The 25256-nt window shown below is 34.6% G+C and overlaps 1 protein-coding gene across 1 annotated transcript; it reads right to left on the bottom strand.

Annotated features, from left to right (window-relative positions):
* Positions 1-2457: 2457 nt before the first annotated feature.
* Positions 2458-24311, bottom strand: LOC143608455 (serine/threonine-protein kinase SAPK2-like). The gene is made up of 9 exons (XM_077083494.1): positions 24130-24311; positions 23980-24054; positions 23740-23841; positions 23362-23415; positions 23187-23282; positions 23001-23093; positions 22798-22902; positions 22620-22718; positions 2458-2830 (listed from the first exon to the last, which is right to left on the bottom strand). Exons 1-9 carry the CDS (start codon positions 24262-24264, stop codon positions 2549-2551), a joined length of 1041 nt encoding a protein of 346 aa, XP_076939609.1. The 5' UTR covers positions 24265-24311; the 3' UTR covers positions 2458-2548.
* Between the last annotated feature and the right edge of the window lie 945 nt (positions 24312-25256).

The raw sequence follows: 25256 nt of genomic DNA, 5'->3' as shown, positions 1-25256 counted from the left end.
ACAAATGTAACAAAGCTCAATTTTAGTATTTATGATATCATTAATCAATTTTAATCGTTAATACCCTTTATGTCTCCTAGACAATTAATGATTAAAATCTAGAACCCAACGTTACATTCAAATAGTAGTTAGGTGACCTTTATCCTACTATTTAAATTAACAAGGTAGTCAACGTTTGATGATTGCAACCCTTTGCAACTTCTAGGTTTATGGGATCGGTTAAACACCTTATGTTTAGTTGGCATGTTTAATCCCATCAACACCATTGTACACCATGCTTCGGTGATCCTATTCACATGGTTTCCAATTTAAGTCATCCTACTTACACACACGTGTGAGTTTACACATACAAGTGGTTAGGTGACCTTTATCCCACAAATATGGTAAACTCACCTCAAACTCACAAGTTTCCTCCAATGTGGTTAGATGACCTTTATCCCACATCGAGTTCCCAAGTGATTCGAGTGTTGTATAAAAGGATGGTGTTTGACTTACTTTACAAAAGCTATTTTCGTTTTCTAAATTATATATTAGAAAACCTTTTATGTACCTTGCATTTGCATGCATTCAAATATATGGTACTTAGTTGAAAAACCCACTTTCAAGTTCCTATTAATAAAACCCATTTTATTATGAAATCATTAGCCTTTAATAAAACCAATTTTATTACCTAACGATTTCTAAGGAACCAATTTTATGCTAGTTGTTGATTTTAAGTTGTTAACAATTCATATTGCAATAACAAAAACAAAAGTAAATCAACCACAGAAGCATAAAACAAACAACCATAAGCTTATAACCATAGGCACCTAATATTGACTACAATTGTTGATCGAAACAAGTGTGCCAAAAAGTCTCTTCTGAGGGACCCAAAAGGACATAGACTTGTGTCAGTGAACTCCCACTTGATCCCGCATCCAAATGCTCCAAGTGTTCACTCTGTGTTGTGGTCTCCTCCACTTTACTTGGGCTTCCTTCCTTTCATCTTCTTTTACAAAATTATATCCTAATACAATTTTCTATAGTAAAAGAAATGCATCTAATCTACTTATCATTACAAACCAATTGAAATAAGTAAATAGATTACAAAACCCAAATAAAATTATTACAACCATATTGAATGAACAAACAACCATATGAATGAACAAACACCACAACACAATCATTCAACCAAACACAAGGCCATGGCTAGGTTATGAATATCTATTACATATCCATTTATGTAAAATTCTCAAGACCAAAACAGTTCCCCTTTTCCCTTAAAACTTTCGGCCAAGCTTAGGCAAACCGAAAGTTTCGTGTTTTGTCCAATCAAAACAAACAATCATCCATATGACTTAATTTTTCAAGATTACCACATGCATGTAAAGTATAATCTTGAACAACCAAGGGGTAACCAAAACACCTAAAATTTTCGGCTAAATGGTGAACCCCACCATAAACCCGAAAATTTTTGGGTCTAATGAAGCATGCATCCGTATAAGCGGCTCTTGAAGCCATTGTTGGGTTTTAACAAGATTATCAAAGCCATAAAACCTTACCTTTATGAAAAACGCAGCGGAAAAAGTTTTAAATCTTGTTAGTTTTAAGAATATAAAACCGTTTTTATACATGCAAAACCCGAGCCCGAATCCAAATACGAAAAACATACTTACAAGCATATGCAATCACAATGAGTTCATGCATGTTAAACTACCTTTCTAGAATCCAAAAACCGGGTGAAGGATATGATTAAAGAAAGGCAACAACTTCAATATGGAAGCTCCTCAAGCTTGTATACCCCAAGCCTTCAAACAAACACCTCTTTTAGCTAGGATTTGACACTTGAATCTCCTCCTTGTTCTTCCTTTCTCTTGGCCGAAATCAAAGGGAAGAAAGAAGAGAGAAAATTTTTTTTGTTACTTGTGTGTTAATATGTGAGAGAGAGAGAGAGAGAGAGAGAGAGAAGAGAATAGTCTTTCAACGCACCACCCAAGTAGTCCATTCATTTTGCTTGCATATGTATTATATCAAGAAAATGAAAGAGAGTGGGAAAAGGGGGGGGGGGGGGCACATGTGGCTCCTCTTTCAAATTTCAAAATTCAAAAGCTTTATAATATAAAACTTATAATTAAAACCCTTTTGATATAATATTTATGATATAACCCATGCAAATATAAATAACATGGTTACAATATATAAGGAACATGCAAGAATAAATAATCTCTCTCAAAATATAAATCATCCATATGATTTATTTATTTCAAAAGTACAATGTATTTAAAAACCCTTTTCCAAATAACTCAAGTGTTAAAATTCATTTGATATTATCATATCATATATAAACAAATATTATTGGTGTTTGTCTAGCTTGTTATTGAGTATGGCCCGACTTGGATCATAACGTACTAGCCACATCAATTAGAATATGTCTTGGGCAGACCGAGTCCAACATTAGCTTCTAGTTATTTAAATATATTTATTTAAACTCACCCTATCTAAATACAATCATTTTTCATAAGTCACAATCACAAACACAACATGTGTTGCGTGGTCCACAAACTAACATTTACATTGCACAAACAAAATCCCCACTTGTGTCTACTTCAACTTCAAGCTCATCATCAGTGTCTATTTCATCATCAAGCTCCAAGCTATCACCTCCTACAAATTGCCCATCTTGTTTGCCAATCATTTTACATTTTCTAGCCTCTTGAATTATTGATATCACTTCTTCTATACTTTGTTTTGGCTCATCCGCATCCAAACCAGATTCCTCGTCTTCTATAAATTCTATCGACATGTTCTTCACGAACCATGGATGCTTTTCTATCTCGGGTATGGTAATTCTCTGCTTTAAAAAATACATTATTAATAAATTACATTTAAAAACTAAAGACCATTACGGGAATTCAAGCACATGTGCATGACATAAAGTATGGGGCTTTTTATAGAAATAGAACTAACATTTAATAATCCCCTCACATTGGTGGTGGGGGTGGGGTGGGGGCGTGAAACCATGCCAAGTAGCATTAATGGCACATTGTCACCAACGACCACCAACACTTGAAAATCTCGTAAAACATAAAAAGTAAAAAACGAACAACAAACCGAACGAAAAGTAGAAGTAAAAATGTTGAACTATGCACGGTCGTTAGATATGTTAATGCAAAAAATTAGACCGAAACGTATAACGAAAAATTTGTAAACAATGAAAAGTATATGAAACCAAAGTTAGCGTATAATAATTACTTTTTATAATAATTACTTAGCGTACATTAGGTGAGTGAATACGTTCCAGGTTAAAAACAAAAAAAAATGTTCAAGTCAAATTCCAAACCCTAAACCGTTCTAGGTTAAAACCTAAAAGGTTCAAGATTAAAACCTGATATTTTTCAAGGTTAAAACCTAAAACATTCAATGAAAAATATATGTAACCAAAGTTGAAAGTGTAGGATGTAAATGAAAAAAATGCAAACTACTAGGGTTAAAAGTAAATACAATTAAAAGAAAGTAAAATTAGAATGGTATAATCTACCAATTATGATGTACAAACAAAAATGCATAACTAATTTGTTAATTGTATGTATGTACGTACGTGTGTACGTACGTACACATGTATGCAGGGGTGAGTTAATGTATAATAATTACTTAATGTACATTATGTTGGGACTTATATTTTAGACCGACGCATCGAATTATTATTATTATGGGTGAAATTAATTAATATTTTTGGTCTCAACCAACGGTGGATGGCTTAAAGACCAAGACATGCTAGACTAGTATAAATAGATGTATTTGTTAATTGTTCTAGCATGAGTGTATTGTGTATTGTGTGAGATCTAGGGTTTATCTCTTTGAGAGAGCCGCCGCCTCCAGGATGAGCTCTCCTGGAGGTGGCTGATCTTTATTGTATGTATGTGTATATGTATGAGTGATTTGTAATGACAATCTTTTGGTTAATAAAATCATACTGCCACCTCTTTATCTTTGTGAATCGATTGCATATGTTTGTTCATCCGGTCTATTGTTCATTGTAATCGATTCAGGTTCTGTCCCGAGCACCACTCATTCGTCCAAAACCCCCTTTCAAGAGCGAATATGATTCGATCCTTGCTAAGATCCGAGCTCCACAGTTTATAACGACCATTATTCACGCTTCCGCACCGGGGCTCGGTTCTTACAATTGGTATTAGAGCCAGGTTGACGAATCGTTCAGACTAACCGCTGAATCTGATTCATCTCGCTCTTGAATCCACCATGGACGTTAAACCGATGAGGTTTTTTGAAAATTTTTTAAGGTTTTGAAATTATTTGATGATTTGGGTAAAATTTATGTGGATTGATGTTTGGGTTGATGATTCGTTCGGAGATTCAACATCAATTTCATGTTTATTTGGTCATATCGGTCCAGATCTGATGTAACAGTGTTTTTAGCTCGTTTTGGGGCAAAACTGTTATTGAAGATGATTTTCAGATCTGTAACGGCTGTTGATAGATTGAAGATAGATGGTTGATATCGAGATGACTGGGATATTGCTACAACGATTAATTTCAGATGAAGAGGCTTGGTTCTTGATCTGAAAATTAGGGTTTTATGTGCTTGTAACTGTTTCTGATATGAGTGTGCTGCTTGAACAGTAAAGGGAATATTGAAGAACATTGCTGCTGGTACAATCAAATATGCAGAAGTCAAGAATGAACAGGTACCATGAGCAATTCAATCATTGTTTTTAGCAGTAGATGGAAGATGCAAAGGAAAATTTCAAGCAGGTTCTGTATTGGAAAATCATTGATTGATGATACAGAAAAGAAGCTTGGATGTCTCGAGCATGATAAGAATGGTCTCGAGTATGTAAAATGACTAAGTGTTGCTTCGAGCACAGCTTATCTCGAGCATATCTTATATAGAGCACATCAAGTTTGGTTTTGAGCACATGAACCCCGAGCACATCCTGGTTTATCTCAAAATCTATCTTTTGGTCTCGAGCACACTTTGTTCCACTCAAGCAAACCTTCTTCGAGCACACTTTGCTTTTGTGCATGCTCAGGAAAAGAAAAGAAAAACTAAGTAATTTTCGAGCAAGGTCTCGAGCAAGCTCGAGTAAAGACAGAAGCATGCTCGAGTAACAACAGAAAAATACAAGTGTTTTCTCGAGCAAGGGCCTCGAGCAATCCCTCGAGCATGCTCTCCAACATGCTTGACACAGAAAAACACAAAGTATTTTCTCGAGTAAGCTTTCCAGCGTGCTCGATGAAAGAAAAAGACAAGTGTTTTCTCGAGCAAGGCCCTCGAGCAAGCTCCCCAGCATGCTCGTGAAGGGACTTTGACTTATGTGTGCTCATGGACTGAATCCATGCTCGTAAATGAATTACACTTGAGATTTTTGGTGCCGTTGACCGTTTGACCAAGCTGAGCTATATGGAAGATATATACCAAGGGTATTTTGGTAAATTTTATCTAATCATCAACAAGCAAAAGGAAATCAAAGCCTTATCAATTTTTCACAAACTTCATCAAAGAGCTTTACAAGAACAAGTGTTGACCAAGCTTACGGATTTTATCACTTATGAGTGTCAACCAACATAATGTTTTGTTTATCTTTATTTATTATAGAATCAACAATCTTGATATGGATGGTCAAGGTTGTTTCACCCATACTTGATTTGAAGACCCAATTTTCAAGTACAATTGCAACGAAATTAGGGGAGTAAAAATTCTTGAATTTCATTGCAAATTGCTTGCTTCAAATCAAGTGAAAGACTCAAGTTAATGAAAAGTTGATCAAGATCGATAATCCAAGATTCTTTAGAGATGTTTCAATGTTTGTGAGTTTTCAGATTTCCTAGTACGGTTGAGAAGATAGAGTCATCACTAGTAACATGGTGAACGGATGATCAGTAGAGTTTAACCTCCTATGAAAACAGTCACTTGACAATCAAGAACGGGTTATGGTTGACTTGAATGCTATCTTGATTCAGGGAATGGTTTGAAGATGATTTACAAGGGAAGAAACAGCTTTGAAGAATGGAAGATTATTTGATGATCACATTGAGTATATTTCTTTTTGTGATGACCTTGCTACTTGAAGTTGATCTTTGATGTTCAAAGCCTCGTTCATATGCCCATACAACTGTATCCAAAAGTGATATAAGAGATATGATTCGAAATGAACAATGGGAGAAGCTTAACGTGAGGGGGAGAAGTTCAACGAAAAAAAACGGGTTTTTGAGGTGGTCATGGAAGAAAATTCGATGGCATCGGTGTGACATTTGAGCCAAAACAAGGTACACCTTAATACGTATTTACCGATTAAGCAAATAAAGGCCTTTTGCGTAACAAACGAACGATTAACCGAACGGGTCGGGTTATGACCCAGATATCTTGGGGGGCCATCTATAAGAGATATACGTTTAATACAAGCTAAAACATTAGAAATATGGCCTTAGTTTGATAGCAAACAAGTTAAACGAAAATATGCTCGTTTAACTACCCGCTATAGATTTAAACGCGAAAGATAGTTACAAACCAAGCATTGTATCATCCGTTAAGCCGAAAAAAACTTACCAATTATGGCTAGCCTATCGTCTGTATGGATAGATGCGGAATATTACAATTATGTGTACATGATCTTTTAATACTCCATGTATGTATATAGTAGTATGTTATGTTAACATGGAGCACAATTTTGTACATTATTCCAAGCACTGACCCTAGGGTTAAGTCTAACCGTCACTTAGTGACAGATTTTGATATATACATGCAAGCACTGGCCTTTATCAGGCTAAGTCTATCTACCATTTGATATCAATGTACAGAACAATTTGTGAAATGTCAGTATCTTATCTGATTTACCTGTACAACATTTATTATGATTATTATTACACAGTGCCGTAGACTGGAATTAGTACTAATTGGCTTATATTTGTTTATCATTATAGAATGGCCCCAAAGAAAGCAAACCCTATGACTGAGGCAGAATTAGCCGAGATGATTGCTCGGCAAATGCAGGCAGTAATCCCACTTATTGTAACACAAGTAACTACTGGTGTTAATGCCAATATACAAACAAACCAGCAACAAATCAATAATGCTCCCCCAACCAACAATGAAACAGTTACAAATAACAATCCCCCACCTAATACAAATGCCCCTACCAACGCAAATAATCCCCCACCGAACCCAAACAATAACAATAACAACCCTAATCCCCCTCGAAGAGAATATTCGATCAAAAACTTTATGGCCTGTAAACCGATTGATTTCAAGGGCACTGAAAGGCCAAACGGGTTAATCAAATGGATCGAAAAGACTGAATCTGTCCTCAATATCAGCAATTGTCCACCCGAAAACATTGTCAAGTATGTTGCTTCTACATTTACGGATCATGCTTTGATGTGGTGGAACACTACAGTTCAGATAAAAGGGCAAGATACAATTAACCGCATGACATGGGCTGAACTCAAAACACTGATGCTGGAACATTTCTGCCCAAAGAACGAAATACAAAGGTTAGAACACGAACTTTGGAGTTTGGAAATGAAAGGAGCGGATCATTTGGGATACACGAACCGCTTCAATGAATTGGCCCGCTTAGTACCATGGTTAGTAACTCCTGAAGATAAACGAGTTGAACGTTATATTTGGGGTTTAGTCCCGGAAGTGAGGAGTTTGGTGAACTCCGTGGGGCAAACATCATTTGAAAATGCTGTAACCCAAGCCGGAATTGTGACTTTTGACTTAGTAAGAAGCGGAGTCTTAAGAATGACCGGAGAATCAGTGGGCATGAAACGAACTGACTATGGGACGAGAGCACAAGGAGGACAATCAAGCAAACGTGCACGTCCGACAATAAGAAATTATGCTATAACCGGTTCAGATACGAAGCAAAACAAGTACAAGGGACCCTTGCCAAAGTGCGATAAATGTAATTACCATCATGTGGGAGAATGCAGATTGCCGGTATGCCATAAATGTGGTCGAACTGGGTATTATGCCCCTAATTGCAGAGCAGGTGCCGAAATTGTGAGCCGACCAACTCAAACAACTCAATCTCGTCGTCTACCACCACCCAGACCTCAGCCAATCCGCCAACAACCTATCCAACAAACTTCAACCGCAACAACCTACCGTGCCTGTTATGAATGCGGCAGTACAGATCATATTAGAAGAAACTGCCCCAAGTTGAATCCAAGAGCAGTTACTAGACCGAACCAAGCATCGACTTCAAGTGCGTCTCGGGGACGCGCGTTTGTTATCGGGTCAGGAGAAGCACGACAAGACCTGAACGTAGTAACAGGTACATTTGTTGTTTCTGATCAATACGCTTCTGTATTATTTGAGACTGGTGCCGATAGAAGCTTTGTTTCCTCTAGCTTTGTATCCCTGGGTAACATGCCAGTTAGTGAATTAACAAACCCTATACTATAGAACTCGCTAACGGTAACTCTATAACTGTCAACCAAATAATCCAAAACTGTTCCATTATTCTTAATGACCACCCATTCCTTATTGACCTACTCCCGGTAGAGTTAGGAAGTTTTGATGTTATTGTCGGCATGGACTGGTTAACCAAGTATAAGGCGGAGATTGTGTGTGACGACAAGACAGTTAAAATTCCCTTTTCGAATGGTGAGGTGATTGTAGTACAAAGAGAGAAGTCTGGTTCGATTTTACCTCTTGTGTCTCATCTTAAAGTGTTGAAATGTTTACGCCAAGGTTGTATGGCATTCTTGGCAAACGTGACTATAAAGAACCCTGATGAGAAATGCATAGAAGAAATTCCCGTTGAACGTGAATACCCCGATGTCTTTCCTGACGATTTACCCGGATTACCACCTAGCCGACAGGTTGAATTCCGCATAGACTTAATTCCAGGATCAGCCCCTATTGCTAAGGCACCTTATCGATTGGCACCCTCTGAAATGCAAGAACTATCCAACCAGTTACTGGAATTGTTAGATAAGGGTTTCATTCGTCCTAGTTATTCTCCTTGGGGAGCACCGGTATTGTTCGTAAAGAAGAAAGATGGAGGTTTTAGAATGTGTATCGATTACCGGGAATTAAACAAAGTTACCATCAAGAACCGATACCCTCTTCCACGAATAGATGACTTGTTTGACCAACTCCAAGGGGCAAACTATTTCTCGAAAATTGACCTTCGATCCGGTTACCATCAAGTTAAAATCCAAGAGGAAGACGTGTCTGAAACGGCGTTCCGAACTCGTTATGGCCACTACGAATTCTTAGTTATGCCGTTCGGACTGACTAATGCTCCCGCAGTTTTCATGGACCATATGAATCGAGTTTGTAAACCGTACCTCGACAAATTCGTTATCGTGTTTATTGATGACATTTTGATATATTCGAAAACCAAGGAGGAACACGAGCAGCATTTACGAACTATTTTGGAGCTGTTGAGGCAGGAAAAGTTGTATGCCAAGCTGTCAAAATGTGAATTTTGGCTACAAGAATTACAATTTCTAGGGCACGTTATTAACCGACACGGTATTCAGGTAGACCCGAGCAAAATTGAAGCCATTAAAAATTGGCAGGCCCCAAAGTCACCGAAAGAGATTCGCCAATATTTGGGTTTAGCTGGGTATTACCGGCGCTTCATTGCTAATTTTTCCAGCATAGCCCAACCTTTAACTCTGTTAACTCAAAAAGATCGTGCTTATGTTTGGGGAGAAGAACAAGAAGCGGCTTTTCAATTGCTAAAACAAAAACTATGCCAAGCCCCGATAATAAGTCTTCCAGAGGGAACTGATGATCTGATTGTTTATTGCGACGCGTCCCGGAAAGGGTTGGGATGAGTACTTATGCAAAGAAACAAAGTCATAGCATACGCTTCTCGACAATTAAAGGTGCACGAGAAGAATTATACCACCCATGATTTGGAACTGGGCGCGGTTATTTTCGCACTTAAGATCTGGAGGCACTATTTGTATGGCACCAAATGTACAGTATACACCGACCATAAGAGCAGCATATTTTTGACCAGAAAGAGCTAAACATGAGACAAAGGAGATGGGTAGAACTGTTGAACGATTATGACTGTGAGATTCGATACCACCGGGGCAAGGCTAATATAGTGGCAGATGCTTTGAGTAGAAAAGACAGGATCAAACCACAATGGGTCCGAGCACTTGGAATGATCGTCCAAACCAGTCTCACCGAACAAATTCGTATTGCTCAAAACTAAGCTCTGAAAGGAGATCACTTAGAAGATGAAAACTTGTATGGAACCGAACAAAACTTTGAAGAAAGAACTGACAAAATTCTATACTACAAAAACCGAGTTTGGATTCCCACTTTCAGCAATCTACGTGACTTGATCATGGACGAAGCCCATAAGTCCATATACTCCATTCATCCTGGAACAGATAAGATGTATAAAGACTTGAAGGAGTATTATTGGTGGCCCGGTATGAAGAAGGATATAGCCACGTATGTCAGTAAATGTTTAACATGTGCGAGGGTTAAAGCCGAATATCAAAAGCCTTCGGGAATCTTGCACCAACCAGAAATACCACAATGGAAATGGGAACAAATTACCATGGATTTTGTAACACATTTCCCAAAAACCTCCCGAGGAAATGATGCAATATGGGTGATAGTTGACCGATTAACCAAGTCCGCACACTTCCTTCCAATCCGAACCACTTACACAACCGAAAAACTTGCTCACATCTACATCAATGAAATCGTATCCCGACACGGCGTACCCGTTTTAATCATCTCTGATCATGATAGCCATTTTACCTCTCGTTTCTAGCAAGCCGTACAAGAAGCTTTGGAAACCCGAATTGACCTAAGTACCGCCTACCATCCCCAAACCGACGGTCAATCTGAGCGAACCATTCAAACCTTAGAAGATTTGCTTCGCGCTTGTCTACTAGACTTTGGTGGAAACTGGGATCAACATCTTCCACTGGTTGAATTTTCGTACAACAATAGCTATCACAGTAGCATTCAAGCGGCACCGTATGAAGCGCTGTACGGACGGAAATGTAGATCGCCCTTGTGCTGGACTGAGGTTGGGGATACCCAAATTACACGATCTGACTTGATTCAAGAAACCACCGACAAAATCCGTAAAATCACAAGCAAATTGAAAATCGCCCGAGATCGACAGAAAAGCTACGCTGATATTCGTAGAAAGCCGTTATCCTTTGAAATAGGCGACAAAGTTTTTCTGAAAGTAACCCCGTGGAAAGGCGTCATTCGATTCGGAAAAACCGGTAAACTAGCTCCGCGATACATTGGGCCATATGAAGTTATTTCTAAGATAGGTCCGGTAGCTTACCGACTGAGACTTCCTGTGGAGTTGAGTTCTATTCACGATGTCTTTCATGTTTCAAACCTGAAAAAGTGTCTTACTGACGAAACCGAAATCGTGCCATTAAAAGACTTAAACATAAACAAAAAACTGAATTTTTTTGAAGAACCGGTGGAAATATTAGAGGGAAAAATAAAACAATTAAGACACAACAAAATCTCTCTAGTAAAAGTTCGGTGGAATTCACAACGGGGACCCGAATTCACGTGGGAGCGGAAATCTGAATTCAAAAAGAAATACCTACACCTGTTTCCAAACAAAGACAAAGTTGAATAATCAAATTTCGGGGACAAAATTTTCTAACGGGGGGAGAATGTGACATTTGAGCCAAAACAAGGTACACCTTAATACGTATTTACCGATTAAGCAAATAAACGCCTTTTGCGTAACAAACGAATGATTAACCGAACGGGTCGGGTTATGACTCAGATATCTCGGGGGGCCATCTATAAGAGATATATGTTTAATACAAGATAAAACATTAGAAATATGGCCTTAGTTTGATAGCAAACAAGTTAAACGAAAATATGCTTGTTTAACTACCCGCTATAGATTTAAACGCGAAAGATAGTTACAAACCAAGCATTATATCATCCGTTAAGCCGAAAAAAACTTACCAAACACTTACTTGAAATGTTTTAAGCGATCCGTGAAAATATTTTTGATTTTTACAAACATATAGTATGTTTTTATAATTTTACACAAAACTAACCGAAAAACACTTGTTTTCGCGCTGTTTAACGCACCCGATAAGTTTTTCGCGCCAAAAACCAAACCCGAACTAAATTTGGACCGGGCTTTTCGTATTTGGGCTTGAGAAACCAGATCATTGGGCCAAAACAGCCCATCTTGGGTCCAATCTTTCTTCCGATCGGCCAGCCCAACCCACCCCCCATTCTTTTTATAAAACTTGTTTTACAAGCTTGGTTATTCATTTTGGTTTATAAAAGTTGAGGTCCAAGCAGCTGCAAGCTGAATTTCTAGAAATCCTTCAAACCCTAAGGTAAGGAGCTTAAATAAGTAGCTTTTGTACTTGTTTAACCTTGATTAATACCATAAAAACATGTCTTGGTTACTAAAAATCATTCCTAACCATGTAAAAATCCCAAAAATGGTCCATAAACATTTTTTGATCATACACATGGTAAGGAACCTGTTTTGATAGTTTTTTTGGCCATAAACACGGATTAAAGGGTTGAAACGGCGTTTTTACGATTCAAAAGATCGTTTTTGTGCACTAGCCGAAACCCTAAGTTAAGGGCTGTTATGTTGATGAAAAATTGCTTGGTTTGTGATACAGGACTTGTACCTAGCTGGCTTAGAAGCACAAGAACCTGAAAACTTGATTAAAAAGTCGGAAACGAGCCAAACCCGCTAAGGTAATGCCGAAACACTCACTTACGGGCTATTTAGGTTAAGGCTGTGATGTGCATATTTTTAGGCCTTGAAATTTTGCAGGGATATCAGGGACCATGTCAATGAGTCTCTGTTCAAATTTGGTAATTTTTCGACCACCCGAGAATATTTGGCGAATTTATTACCGAATTGGGACGTTTATTTGGGAAAAATAGCTAAAATACTTCAAAATTATGAAATTTTTTTGGGAACACAGATTTGATGTATTTTGATCACATATGAATTTTGGGATCCTTTGAAGAAGTTTAAAGGTGTTTTGTTTATATGCGTTTGTGTGAATTTTTATAGCCGAATTTGGGCCGAAAAGAATATTGCATGAACTTTTTACATTCTAGAATTAATACAGGTTGATTTGGGACATGATTTGAGCATTCAGGAATTTTTGTGGAATTTTTGGAAATTTTTTGGGGTAAACTGACGATTTTCAGGCGAAATATAGCTAATAAAATAAATTTTTATAAATTAATAAATCAGTAAATAATTCCAGAAATATTTTTATAAAAATCTACATATTTTAATTGATAAGTGGTTAAATTTTCATAATTTAATGATTAACGGTTAATTAATTATACTAATTAGAATATTAAACAAATTCAGTTTTTATAAAAACCGGCAAGTTCGCGACTAACGAAGCTGCGGGAATATCAAAACACCAAGAGTGATCAAAAATCATATTTTAGGACTAATTAAGTGAAAATGAACTTTTCTATGAGAAACCTGGAAAATCCGGGTGGATTGTGCGCGTTTCTTCTTAAATCAAACTGAATAAACGGAAACGGGCCCCGTGGCTAATCCAGGACCCTAATAGGTGATCCTTCTTTATAACGTAATCATTTTGTTAACCAATACATTTACCCAAGCTTATTTCCCCATAACTGTTTTCTGAACGCGTAAACGAACAACTTGGCCCAGCGGGGAAAACGGGAATCTGAGCCAAGTTCAGTTATAAGTATTAGACATTGAACAACATCACAACCTAAGCCTATTGCCAATTTCTGGGCGTTCCAGCTACACCCAGATTAGTTATACAGCCCAGCTTAGTGTTGAGATTATAATAATATTAAAGTATTAATATTATTATAATATTGATTATAGGAACTACTGATAGCAGACCGAACAAACCACGAGCTGATACAGTACTGATTATCTACTAAACCGTGAGTTTCATGACCCCACTCTTTAAACAGTTTTACGAACTTTTGGGGTGAAGAGCATGTTTGATTATATATACATACTTGAAACATGTATTGATGTGAATTATCTAAGTGCTAACACACGAAAGTCCCCATGATCACAGTGATTAACTTCGAGCCGGTGGCTTGTGAATAGTACTATTGGTTTGACAAACCCAAACGGAATCGGCCTGGTTGTCATGTCACATAGCGCCGTTTGCACATGACCATATTTATACAAACAGGGTACGTAGTGTTAGACATAGCTACCGGGGCATGTTGTGGGCGGAAAGGGGCCACAGTGGTTGATGGAGCGTGGGAAATGGATGCACGCAGCACATACAGTCAAGGTTTCACTGTAGCTTAGCATAATTACATCATTTACATACATACATACTTATTTCATGATTACAAGTGTTGACTTGTGAATACTCATTACTGTTTTCTTGAAACTCGTGAAACTCACCAACTCTAGTAGTTGACCCGTTTTAAACTGCTTTTCAGGTGTACCTAAATCGGAATGATTTGGTGATCTGTTACTTGCCCAAGGTGTGTGGTTGATGCTATGTGAATAGAGGCAAGGATGTTAGTAGTAAGAACGTATAGTTAACGAACCAGTTTTGTTTGTATCGCCTAGACTGTAAAACAATGATAGAACAAAGAAATGTAATATATTGTAAATTGGTTTGTAATGTTTCTTTATAAACAATGTGTTGATACCAGAGGTGTCTGTTACATTCCCGTTTTACGCTTCCGCATTGTGCTAGTCGGGGTGTGATAATCGGTCTAAGGGGGAGATTGTTGGGACTTATATTTTAGACCGACGCATCGAATTATTATTATTATGGGTGAAATTAATTAATATTTTTGGTCTCAACCAACGGTGGATGGCTTAAAGACCAAGACATGCTAGACTCGTATAAATAGATGTCGTTATAAATTGCAAGAACCGAGCCCCGGTGCGAAAGTGTGAATAATGGTCGTTATAAACGGTGGGGATCTAAGCAAGGATCAAATCGTATTCGCTCTTGAAAGGGGGTTTTGGACGGATGAGTGGTGTTCGGGAGAGAGCCTGAATCGATTACAATGAACAATAGACTGGATGAACAAACATATGCAATCGATTCACAAAGATAAAGAGGTGGCAGTATGATTTTATTAACCGAAAGATTGTCATTACAAATCACTCATACATACACACATACATACAATAAATATCAGCCACCTCCAGGAGAGCTCATCCTGGAGGCGGCGGCTCTCTCAAAGAGATAAACCCTAGATCTCACACAATACACTCATGCTAGAACAATTAACAAATACATCTATTTATACTAGTCTAGCATGCCTTGGTCTTTAAGCCATCCACCGTTGGTTGAGACCAAAAATATTAATAATTTCACCCATAATAATAATAATTCGATGTGTCGGTCTTAAATATAAGTTCCAACACATTAGGTACGTGAATACGTTCAAGGTTAAAAAAACAAAAACGTTCAAGATTAAAACCTAAAAAGGTTTAAGGTTAAAACCTAAAACGTTGAAGCTTCAAACCAAATACTTTCAAGGTTAAAAACCCATTATACTCATATCAAAAATCTATTCGATTAAAGATCCTGATGTGTTTGTTTGGATGAATTGATGATTACTTGGATCATTTTCAAGGTTAATTGATCAATTGGCTTCAGCAATTTCAATTTCAATTGGCCAATTGATCAACTGACTAAAATATACACACCTGTGAACAACAATCAGAATGTCATCGATGATCTTGACGGAAAAGGACGATGCTCACGGCAAGAAGATGGTCGCGACAGCGGATGGTGGACTTTGACGGGAGGGCAGAGGCGATGGACAATGAACAGATCGCGTAGTTGTGATTTTAGGGTTAGCGTGTTTTTTAAATCAAAGGTTTAAGAGTGTCTGTAGGTCCCGAAACCGGATCCGACAACGAACGGCTTTGTTCTTGATAAAATCTCAAGATCCGAGACCTCTTAGGTTGCTTAGTGTGATTTCCGCTAGCACTAAGTTAGGTTGATACAAGACCGTTGTTAGATCCACCCGCCACGGGACCTACAGTGTCCCGTACGTAATGTATGATAAGCATTATTGTATCGGATCCTTTTCCTATATATATATATATATGTGTGTGTGTGTGTGTGGAAGGGTTAAAATAAAGCCCTTCCATAACTAGTGAACCCATGAAACCCCATCTCTAACCAATTATTTTTTAATCCAACGGTTGTGATCAAATTGAAAAGGGTATAATTGAAACATAAAAATGCTTCTCTCTCCAAAAGTATGCATGTTTTATCATAAAAAGCATATTTCAGGATGCATGCTTCATTTTCTCTCTACACTTTTATACTATTGTCGCAAGTAAAGGTAAGAAACATAATTCGGAATGCAAGAAATGTAAATCAGAATGTAAGAAACGTAAATCGTTTTCTCTCTCTACCTTTATATAATCAGAAGTGTTTTACATATGTTACGACTTTTACATCGTCTATATATTTTTATATTAAGCAAAAAACATGCATTCCATATGTTTACATACCTTACATGTTTTACATTCAGACGTGTTTTGCATCTTTACATCTTTTACATACTTTACACATGTAAGTTAGTGAATTCTTTTAATAACTTTACATACTTTACATATGTAAACTAGTAAATTCTTTTAATTCCGCCAGTAAATGTAGCAAAAGTAACTCTGATCATAAGACGGGTGTAACAAACTTGAATCATTCTCTCTCCATATATTATATAAGTAGATGTGATACATGACATGAAATAAAGATATTAAGAGATTGTGAAGTGGCATTAAGATTTAAGTTACTAAAATGCCCTTTTGCTTATATATAAAAGATGATGTGATCACAAGTTGAGGTTTCAAAGTTTTCAACTTTAAGAGGTGGGATTCATTTTACATTTATATATATATATATATATATATATATATATATATATAGGCAAAGTATAGAATGAAATCTCACTTAAGTTGTGAAAACCCGCGAAAACACTATGTAACATCTTTTTTTTTTTTTTGTTATATGTAATATATGTTGTAACATTTAATACAAAATATTGAAACATTAAAAAAAATTGTTTGGCTATTTTTTAACATTTTTTACTTATTTTAACATTTTTTATTAACTTTAATTGTGGACCACAAAATTTAATCTTTAATTAAAAACATGTGGTTAAGAATGGGTTTCTAGAGTTTTCACAACTCAAGTGGGTTTTTATTTTAACCTAACCCTACCCTCTATATCTATGTGTGTGTGTGTGTGTGTGTGTGTGGATTATCCTAAAAACAAATAGTTTTCTAGGAAGACTATGAATAAATCATAGTCATTGGATCCTGTTAATCAATGGTCGAGATTTAAAATTACCAAAAACCAACATAGTTTTATAGAATTGCTCTTTCACTAGTATAAACCACCATAGTCTCTTAAATTGCTCTTTCACCATAGTTTGTTCATGCCACATGTGAAAAAATTATTGGTTCTTATCATTTCTTGGAAACTCTTTATTTTTATTTGAACCCCACTATATATATAGGGGAGTGATACTTTAAGAAACTTATTGAGTTTTAAGAACTTAAGAACTTCATTGTTAACTAAATATATAATTAAATAGATTACATTATGTGGTTGAAATTAAATTTGATTAAAAAATTAAGTAAGAGGGAGAATAAAGATGTACAGTGATTACACTAATTTAAACGTCCATTACAAATATATAAAAAGTCGACTCGATGCGTAAAAAATACTGTAATTTCTCTACGTACATGTAACCTACATATATTACGTATATGTAAAAATAATTTAAAAAAAATGGTTTCGTGGAGTTTTTTCGAGTTCTTAAAACTCAAAGTGGTTCTCAAAAAAAATTAATCCTATATATATGTGGTTAGAATAAAATAACACCCACTTGAGTTGAGAAAGCTCTAGAAATTCATCATCAAACACATGTTTTTAATAAAATTTTATACTCATGGTCCACAATTAAAGTTAATAAAAAATGTAAAACCATAGTCACATTTTCTATCTCTTGAAAAATATGTTTAAAAAAAAAAAAACCACGAAACAATTTTTATTTTATTTTTTGATGTTTTGTATTAAATCTAACAACATATATTATATCTGCAAAAAAACGATGTTACATAGGGTTTTCAAGGGTTTCTCAACTTAAAAGGGTTTTCATTCTAAACATGCCCTATGCATATATATACTAGCTTTTGAACCCGTGTATTGTACGTGATTTGTCAAATAATAAAAATAAATAAAGTCTGTTATTTGAAAGAAATGAACAAAACTAAAGGTAGAAAGAAAATATAATATATTACAAATAATAAGAAATATAAAATCTCAAATTTACAAATTCGAAAAAAATCTCTTTATATACAACATTTGACAAAATTGTTTTGACCTATTACCCATTAATAGCTATGATGAATGAGATGAGAGATTATAGAATTAAAAGGAAAATTATAACATATTTTTCAAAATTGTTTTGACACATGACCTATAGATAGAAAGGATAAATAAAATGCAATTAGAGAATTAAAGGAAACTATGACCTATTTGCCAAAATTATTTTGGCACATGACCCATTAATAGAATGAATGAGATGATATTAGAGAATTAGAAAGGAATTTATAACCTAATTGTCAAAATGATTTTGTCTCTGTAGGATGAGAGAGAAGAGAGATTAGAACAAGAATGAGAATGCTATATCATCCTTATTATTTTCTTTTATTAGTATAGTTAAATAGTTATGAGGTTTGATGATAAAATGGTTTCACAAATAAATGATATGGTTATAATCCGGTTTAAAAGCTATCTGGGTTTGGTGATACCCATTACCCATTTATTTTTTTTAATATCAAATTGTTTCTTAATTATAAATAATATATTTTTTTAAAATAAAATATGATATTAATTTTTAGTATATTCCTATTTTATAAGATTTTCATATCAAATATTTGATGAGATAATTTTTTAATATAATGAGATGTTATAACCCGTTTAAGAGCTATCTGGGTTTGGTGAGACATTTACCCGTGAATTCGGGTTAAATGCGTGAGAAGTCTTCATTTACAAATAAAGTAATCTGATGGCTTGAGAGAATGGTTGTTTTATATTTTTCGTTTTTTAATATTTATTTTTTGGATTTTAATTTTTTTTATTGTAAGAAAGTTAATAATATACTTAGGGTTTGGTAATGAAAGGGTTTCATAAATAAATGATATGTTATAACCCGTTTAAAAGCTATCTGGATTTGGTGACCCATGACCCGCTTAATTTTTTACTATAAAATAATATTTTTTATTTTTAAATTGGATATTAAATTTTAGTATATTCCTATTTTGTAGGATTTTCATATCAAATAATTGGTAAGATTAATTTTTAATTTAATGAAATGTTATAACTCGTTTAAAAGCTATCTGGTTTTGGTAAGACCAATACTCATAAATTTAGGTTAAATCAATGAGAGGCCTCCATTTAAAAATCAAGAAATTTGGTGGCTTCCATAAAAGGAGGAAGCGACCACATCGCGACACGTAGGATTTTTGGGTTTTCGTTTATATATATATATATATATATATATATATAGAGAGAGAGAGAGAGAGAGAGGATCAAAAGAAAACTCACATTTAGAGAGAAAACTTAAAAACTCCTAAAGAATTATTTTTAATAAAAAAAAAAAATATTTTCAAAATTCTGTTTTAGCCATTATTCTTATATTTTCTTATATTTCACTCGAAAAATATAAAAAAATTAAAAAAAACCACTGTAATGCACATATGTATTACTGTGCGATACCGTTGTATTACACATGTGTATTACCATGTATTTTTGAGTTTAATAGTGTTTTACTGCATATATTCAATATTTGTGAATTGTATATGTGTAGTAGTTTTGTATTATATGGAAAAAAAATAATAATAATAATAAAATAAAAGTCGATGTGGTGCACATGTGCGTTAATGTTGTACTACACATACGTACTAATATGTATTCGATGTGTGTATTAGTCTTATGTTGCATATCTACAATGGTGTGTATCAAATATGTGCAATAGTGTTGTATTCTATGCAATACAAACACTTTTGCATATATGCAATGCACACTATTACACATGCGCACTATACCGACGAGATTACCGACAAGAATTTTTGTTTTTTTCTTTGGGAACCAATAATAACATATAAGAATAATGGAAAAAAAAGAAACTTCAAAAAAAAATTAAAAAAAAAGTTAAAAATAGTTTTTTAGAAATTTTTAGGAGTTTTTAAATTTTCTCTTTAAGAGGAGTTTTCACTAGAACTCACCCATATATATATATATATATATATATATATATATATATATATATATATATATATATATATATATATATATATATATATATATATATATGCTAAGTATAAAATAAAAACCCACTTGAGTTGTGAAAACTCTAGAAACACATTCTCAACCACATGTTTTTAATTAATGTTTAAAACTTGTGATTCACAATTAAAGTGAATAAAAAATGTAAATATAAATATAACTTTTTTTCTCTCCTGAAAACATATATAAAAATTAGTAAAAAAATGTTAAAAAATAGCAAAACATTTTTTTTTATATTTTCGATGTTTTGTATTAAATGTTACAACATATATTACGTGTAACAAAAAAAATAATAAAATAAAAAAATAAAAAAACGATGTTACATAGGGTTTTTGCGGGTTTTCACAACTCAAGTGGGTTTTCATTTTAACCTTACCCTATATATATATATATATATATATATATATATATATATATGAGGGATATTTTGAGAACCATAGTGAGTTTTAAGAACTTTAGAACTCAATTCTAGGCCACACAATTAATTAATTGGATTGAAATATGTGGTTGAGATTAAATCTGGCAAAAAAGTCAAAATAGGAGAAAGAATAAAAATATAAGTGGTTACACTAACTTTTACGTCCGTTACACATGTGTAAAAAGTCGACTCGGTGCGTAAAAAATTCTGTAATTTTTTATGTGTATGTAACCTACACATATTACGCATGTGTAAAAAAAATTTTGAAAAAAAAAATCGTTACACTGAGTTCTTTCGAGTTCTTAAAACTTAAAGGGATTCTCATTTGAAATCTCACCTATATATATATATACATGTGTGAGAAAACTTTGTTAAGAAAGTTACAAACCAAATAGATATATTAGAGCATTTTCATTCAATCCTTTATCTTCAAACCAAAAATTACACAAAAACTCACTTTATTTTCTCTCTTCATTTCAATTAAATAATACTTTTTATACCTTTTATAATTACATTTTCTCTGTTTTTTTACTCACAACCACTTTCAAAATATATTAAAAAATTATAGGATATGAACATTAACTTTTCAAATATACAGAAAAATTACTACTTTTTTTAAAATATAAAACTATTCACTCACAATACTTTGAATTACTCTCTAAATTATAAAAACACCCCTCACATAATATAAAAGATTGGATAAGAATGCTCTTATATACAAGGTAAGATCTATTCTCACCGTTCTATACTATACCACTTTCTAGTCATCAACACTACTGTAAAGGTAAGGGGCACATGATATATAAGGGAGGCAACCTTTGTTTTATTTTTATCTCTAATAATTCCAACCTATATTTAAAAAGTTTGCTATACAGAATAACATAAAAATAGGAATAGAAGCTCACTCAATTTGTATACTAATTCAAAAAATCTTCCCAAATTTTTTTTGTTATGATAATAAAGTTTTTCTATTCATGCATTATTATACATAATAATAATAATAATTAAGAAGTTTGGCGACGTAATCATGTGATTGGTCAGCCTTTTATTTGCTTTTAATTTGATTTTCGTTTTTAATTCGCTACTGTAAAATACATCTTTTTTGCCATGGACGAATTAACTTATTGCTTCAATTATGGTTTCGTAGCCTGATACCAACCGAACTCGTGTCGGTTAATCACCACAACACATGGTTTTTTTGTGTCCGATTTAGTCCCGACAACGTCGATTTCGACTGATTCGCGTTAGTTTGCGAACGCAGCGCCCTGGTTTTTTTATCACTTTTTTTGTCCATCAATTCTAGAATCAACGAATTCGTATCAGTTCGCAATTGTAACGTGCGTGTGTTTTTTTGTTCACCACATTTTTTTATATTTTAAATATGTTAAATTGTTGTATTTTGGTGTGGACGAATTTTATGGTTTGCTTTATTTTTGGCGCTGTAACCAGATACCAACCAAAGTGTCATCAATTCGTAACCACAACGCATGTTTTTTTATGTATTTTTGCGTTAAGAAAGTTTTTTTTTTTGGTGGGGGGGGGGGGTTTATCACTGATTTCGTAACCGGGAACCGATCGAATTCACCTCGATTCGCAGACATACTGCACGATTTGATAAGTGTACGAGTATAACTGTCAATAAAACCAACCCGGCGCAACGCGACGGGAATCTTCCTAGTTATTAGTTTAAAAAAGAAAAGACAAGAAAACATTATAGGCCGACCTAATCTCATCAAATTGTTAGTAAACTTTTGAGTTTGAGATCATAAACCTGAGTATTTTTATTTGGTAAGAATAACTAGTTAGTTCGTCAAGACATGAAGTTTAGTTTATTTATACGCCCAACCATCCAACCAGCGCTAGCTCATGATTGAGGGTTCTGAATAGTACATACCTTTTCGGGATTATCTACGAATATACGTGATAAAAGATGTTTGCAGTCCATGGAAACTCGGACATAGTCAGGTATCGAGTATTGCACGCCGAGTATTCGCTGCCATCACAAGAAAATGACCATTTCAACAATAATGTCAAGATTTATGCACGTATTAATTGTTAATAAAATGACTCACAGTGAGTGTTTTCCTAAAATTTCTTGGATCATCAGGATCTTCAAAAGGATAAGCACCAACCAACATCACATATAATGTAACCCCACAAGACCAAACATCTGCAATCTCAACATATAATTGTTTGTAGCTCATCACATTAAAATATATCACTAAGTCACAAAAAAATAAAATGAAATAAAATAAAAAATATTTTTTGGCCTCACCTTACCATCGTACTCTTTCTTCGACAAGACTTCGGGCGCAATATACGCTGGGGTCCCGACTGTCGATTTGGGCTGGGAATGCAACACGGACGACTGAACCCATGTATAGGCAAACGAAAATTAGATCATTTAAATACAACATTTTTTATCACCTAGAATTAAGTCATATCAGTAGCAAGTTCTTGCCTTAGAATAACCAAAATCACAGATTTTAAGACGGGTTGTTGTTGAGCTTTCGTGCAAGAGTGTGTTCTCAAGCTTCAAATCTCTGTGACAAATTTGCTGCACCAACAAAAAATTATGAAAAAGTAATACTTTATATGTAAGATTAAAAGTACATGTGCCAATGCATGAAGATTACCATTGAATGGCAGTAACTGACTCCTGATATGAGTTGCCGGAAGTAAAACCTTGCCTGCAAAATATTTAGATCGGTTTCAAGAAATCATTATACTATAGTTTTCTCGTCACTTATATTATTTTATCGGTAACGGTAATATCCTGTTGTTATTATTTGTACTTTTTGTCTCGTTGCTGTTTTGATTCCCTTAATCGCTCTTAATGTTATTTGGCAGGGAAAAAAAGGGAAAAAAAATGCTGCTGGAAAATTTTTTCTGCCCTCGTCCCACCTTTCTCAAATCCTACCAGTAATTTTCGCTGTGAGTGAGATTTTTACTAATTATGTATGTTTGTTTTCAAGAAATCTCGGAACCCGGATATGAAAATGTGTGATTGGTACCTCATCTTCACTGAATCTTCCCGCTGTGCAAATTCGATCAAAAAGCTCTCCACCGTTGGCATACTCCATGACTATGGCCAGATGAGTCTCTGTTAGCAACACCTTCACATCATAAACAAACTACATCAAGAAACTTGAAACAGAGTACAAAAGTCAATCTGAAATAAAGAGTCAAATCCCCAAGAGTACTCCATTTATCAACTACCTTAAGTGATTCTTGAAATGAAAATCGAAACACACCTCTTTAAAGCGAATGATATTCGGGTGTTTAAGCGACCTATGATTCAAAATCTCCCTTTCTACATGTTCATCAATCTGCCATAATATTCATAGAGTCAACATAACGAAACATGAAACTTAACAAAACCCAAAGTGGAGCGAAAATTCAACCTTTTGACCTCTATCGATACACTTGACCGCATAAAGATCACCGTAACACTTGTCTCTAACTAGCTTTGCCACACCAAAATTCCCAGATCCTATATCTTTTAATATCTCGTATCTTTCCATCATGCAACAAAACATGTCAAAGGCTTTTGGGCTGGTAATATAGCCATAGGCGCATTTGTAGAGAGGTGAGAGGTTGGCTGGTAGGATACGTGGCGGGTTTTAACCAAAATAAACAAACCAAACCATTTTTTTAAACAAAAATAAACGAGTCGAACTACTTTTCTAACCAAAATAAATGAACCAAACCATTTTGTTTAACAAAAATAAACGAACCGAATCACTTTTTTTAACAAAAACAAACGAATCGAACAACTTTCTTTTAACAAAAATAAACTGACCGAGTCATTTTTTTGGTATAAAAATCAACGAACCGAACAAAAATATCACAACTACGCAAATAGTAGAATTGTGTTTGAATATAGGGGTTTGTACACATAAAGTCCCCAAAACAAAAATAGAAAAGGGGGAGTATGATTACTCATTTTAGAATATGTAGGACCCCGAATCCCGGGAATCCTACAGTTGGTAATCATGTCAAAACTTATAAAAATTTAAAACCAAGAAAAATTTTGTTTTATTTAAAACCGATTCAGATTAAATAACAGCGGAATAATAAGTGTCAAGATTCCCAAAAGCTTAACAAAATTTTAACCCAAAGCAACTCATTTTATTTGAAAACCAGTTCAGAATATAAAATCAGCAGAAAGTCATAAGTATCAAACAAGTTCCCAAAAACCAGGAAATATGCCTAAAACCAAATTCAAATGCGTTGAATAATAACTTAAAAATAAACAGTCTTCATTATTAATTTTCCCGACTAGCTATGCCTTCAACCGACCGAGTAGTATCGAGCATGTCCAAGCGGTAAGCATCCTCCTCGTAACCTGAAAACTCACACTAACATACACACAAAGTTAGCTTGAGCAAAGTGAGTTCAAGTTTTAATAATTGACATCTGTATAAATCATTCCAAGAATTTTAAATATAAAATGGGATATAAACGATTAGGCCATAATAAACGGTAAGTAGTCATACTTATATATCTATATAATTATATCCCTATTCAT

The sequence above is a fragment of the Bidens hawaiensis genome, unplaced genomic scaffold, assembly GCF_021521415.1.
Source record: "Bidens hawaiensis isolate Kalapana, Puna unplaced genomic scaffold, B.hawaiensis_p1.1 tig00002153_1, whole genome shotgun sequence".
Taxonomy (NCBI): domain Eukaryota; kingdom Viridiplantae; phylum Streptophyta; class Magnoliopsida; order Asterales; family Asteraceae; genus Bidens; species Bidens hawaiensis.
Note: the sequence above shows the minus strand (reverse complement) of the source record. Positions and strands in the feature narration are given on the sequence as shown.

Coding starts and splice junctions, on each gene's coding strand:
- LOC143608455 (XM_077083494.1), bottom strand. CDS start 24,264: ATGTTTTGTTGCATGATGGAAAGATACGAGATATTAAAAGATATAGGA. Junction 23,283..23,361: donor TCAGTTACTGCCATTCAATG/GTAATCTTCATG, acceptor TTGTTGGTGCAG/CAAATTTGTCACAGAGATTT. Junction 22,903..23,000: donor AGAAAGAGTACGATGGTAAG/GTGAGGCCAAAA, acceptor TTATATGTTGAG/ATTGCAGATGTTTGGTCTTG.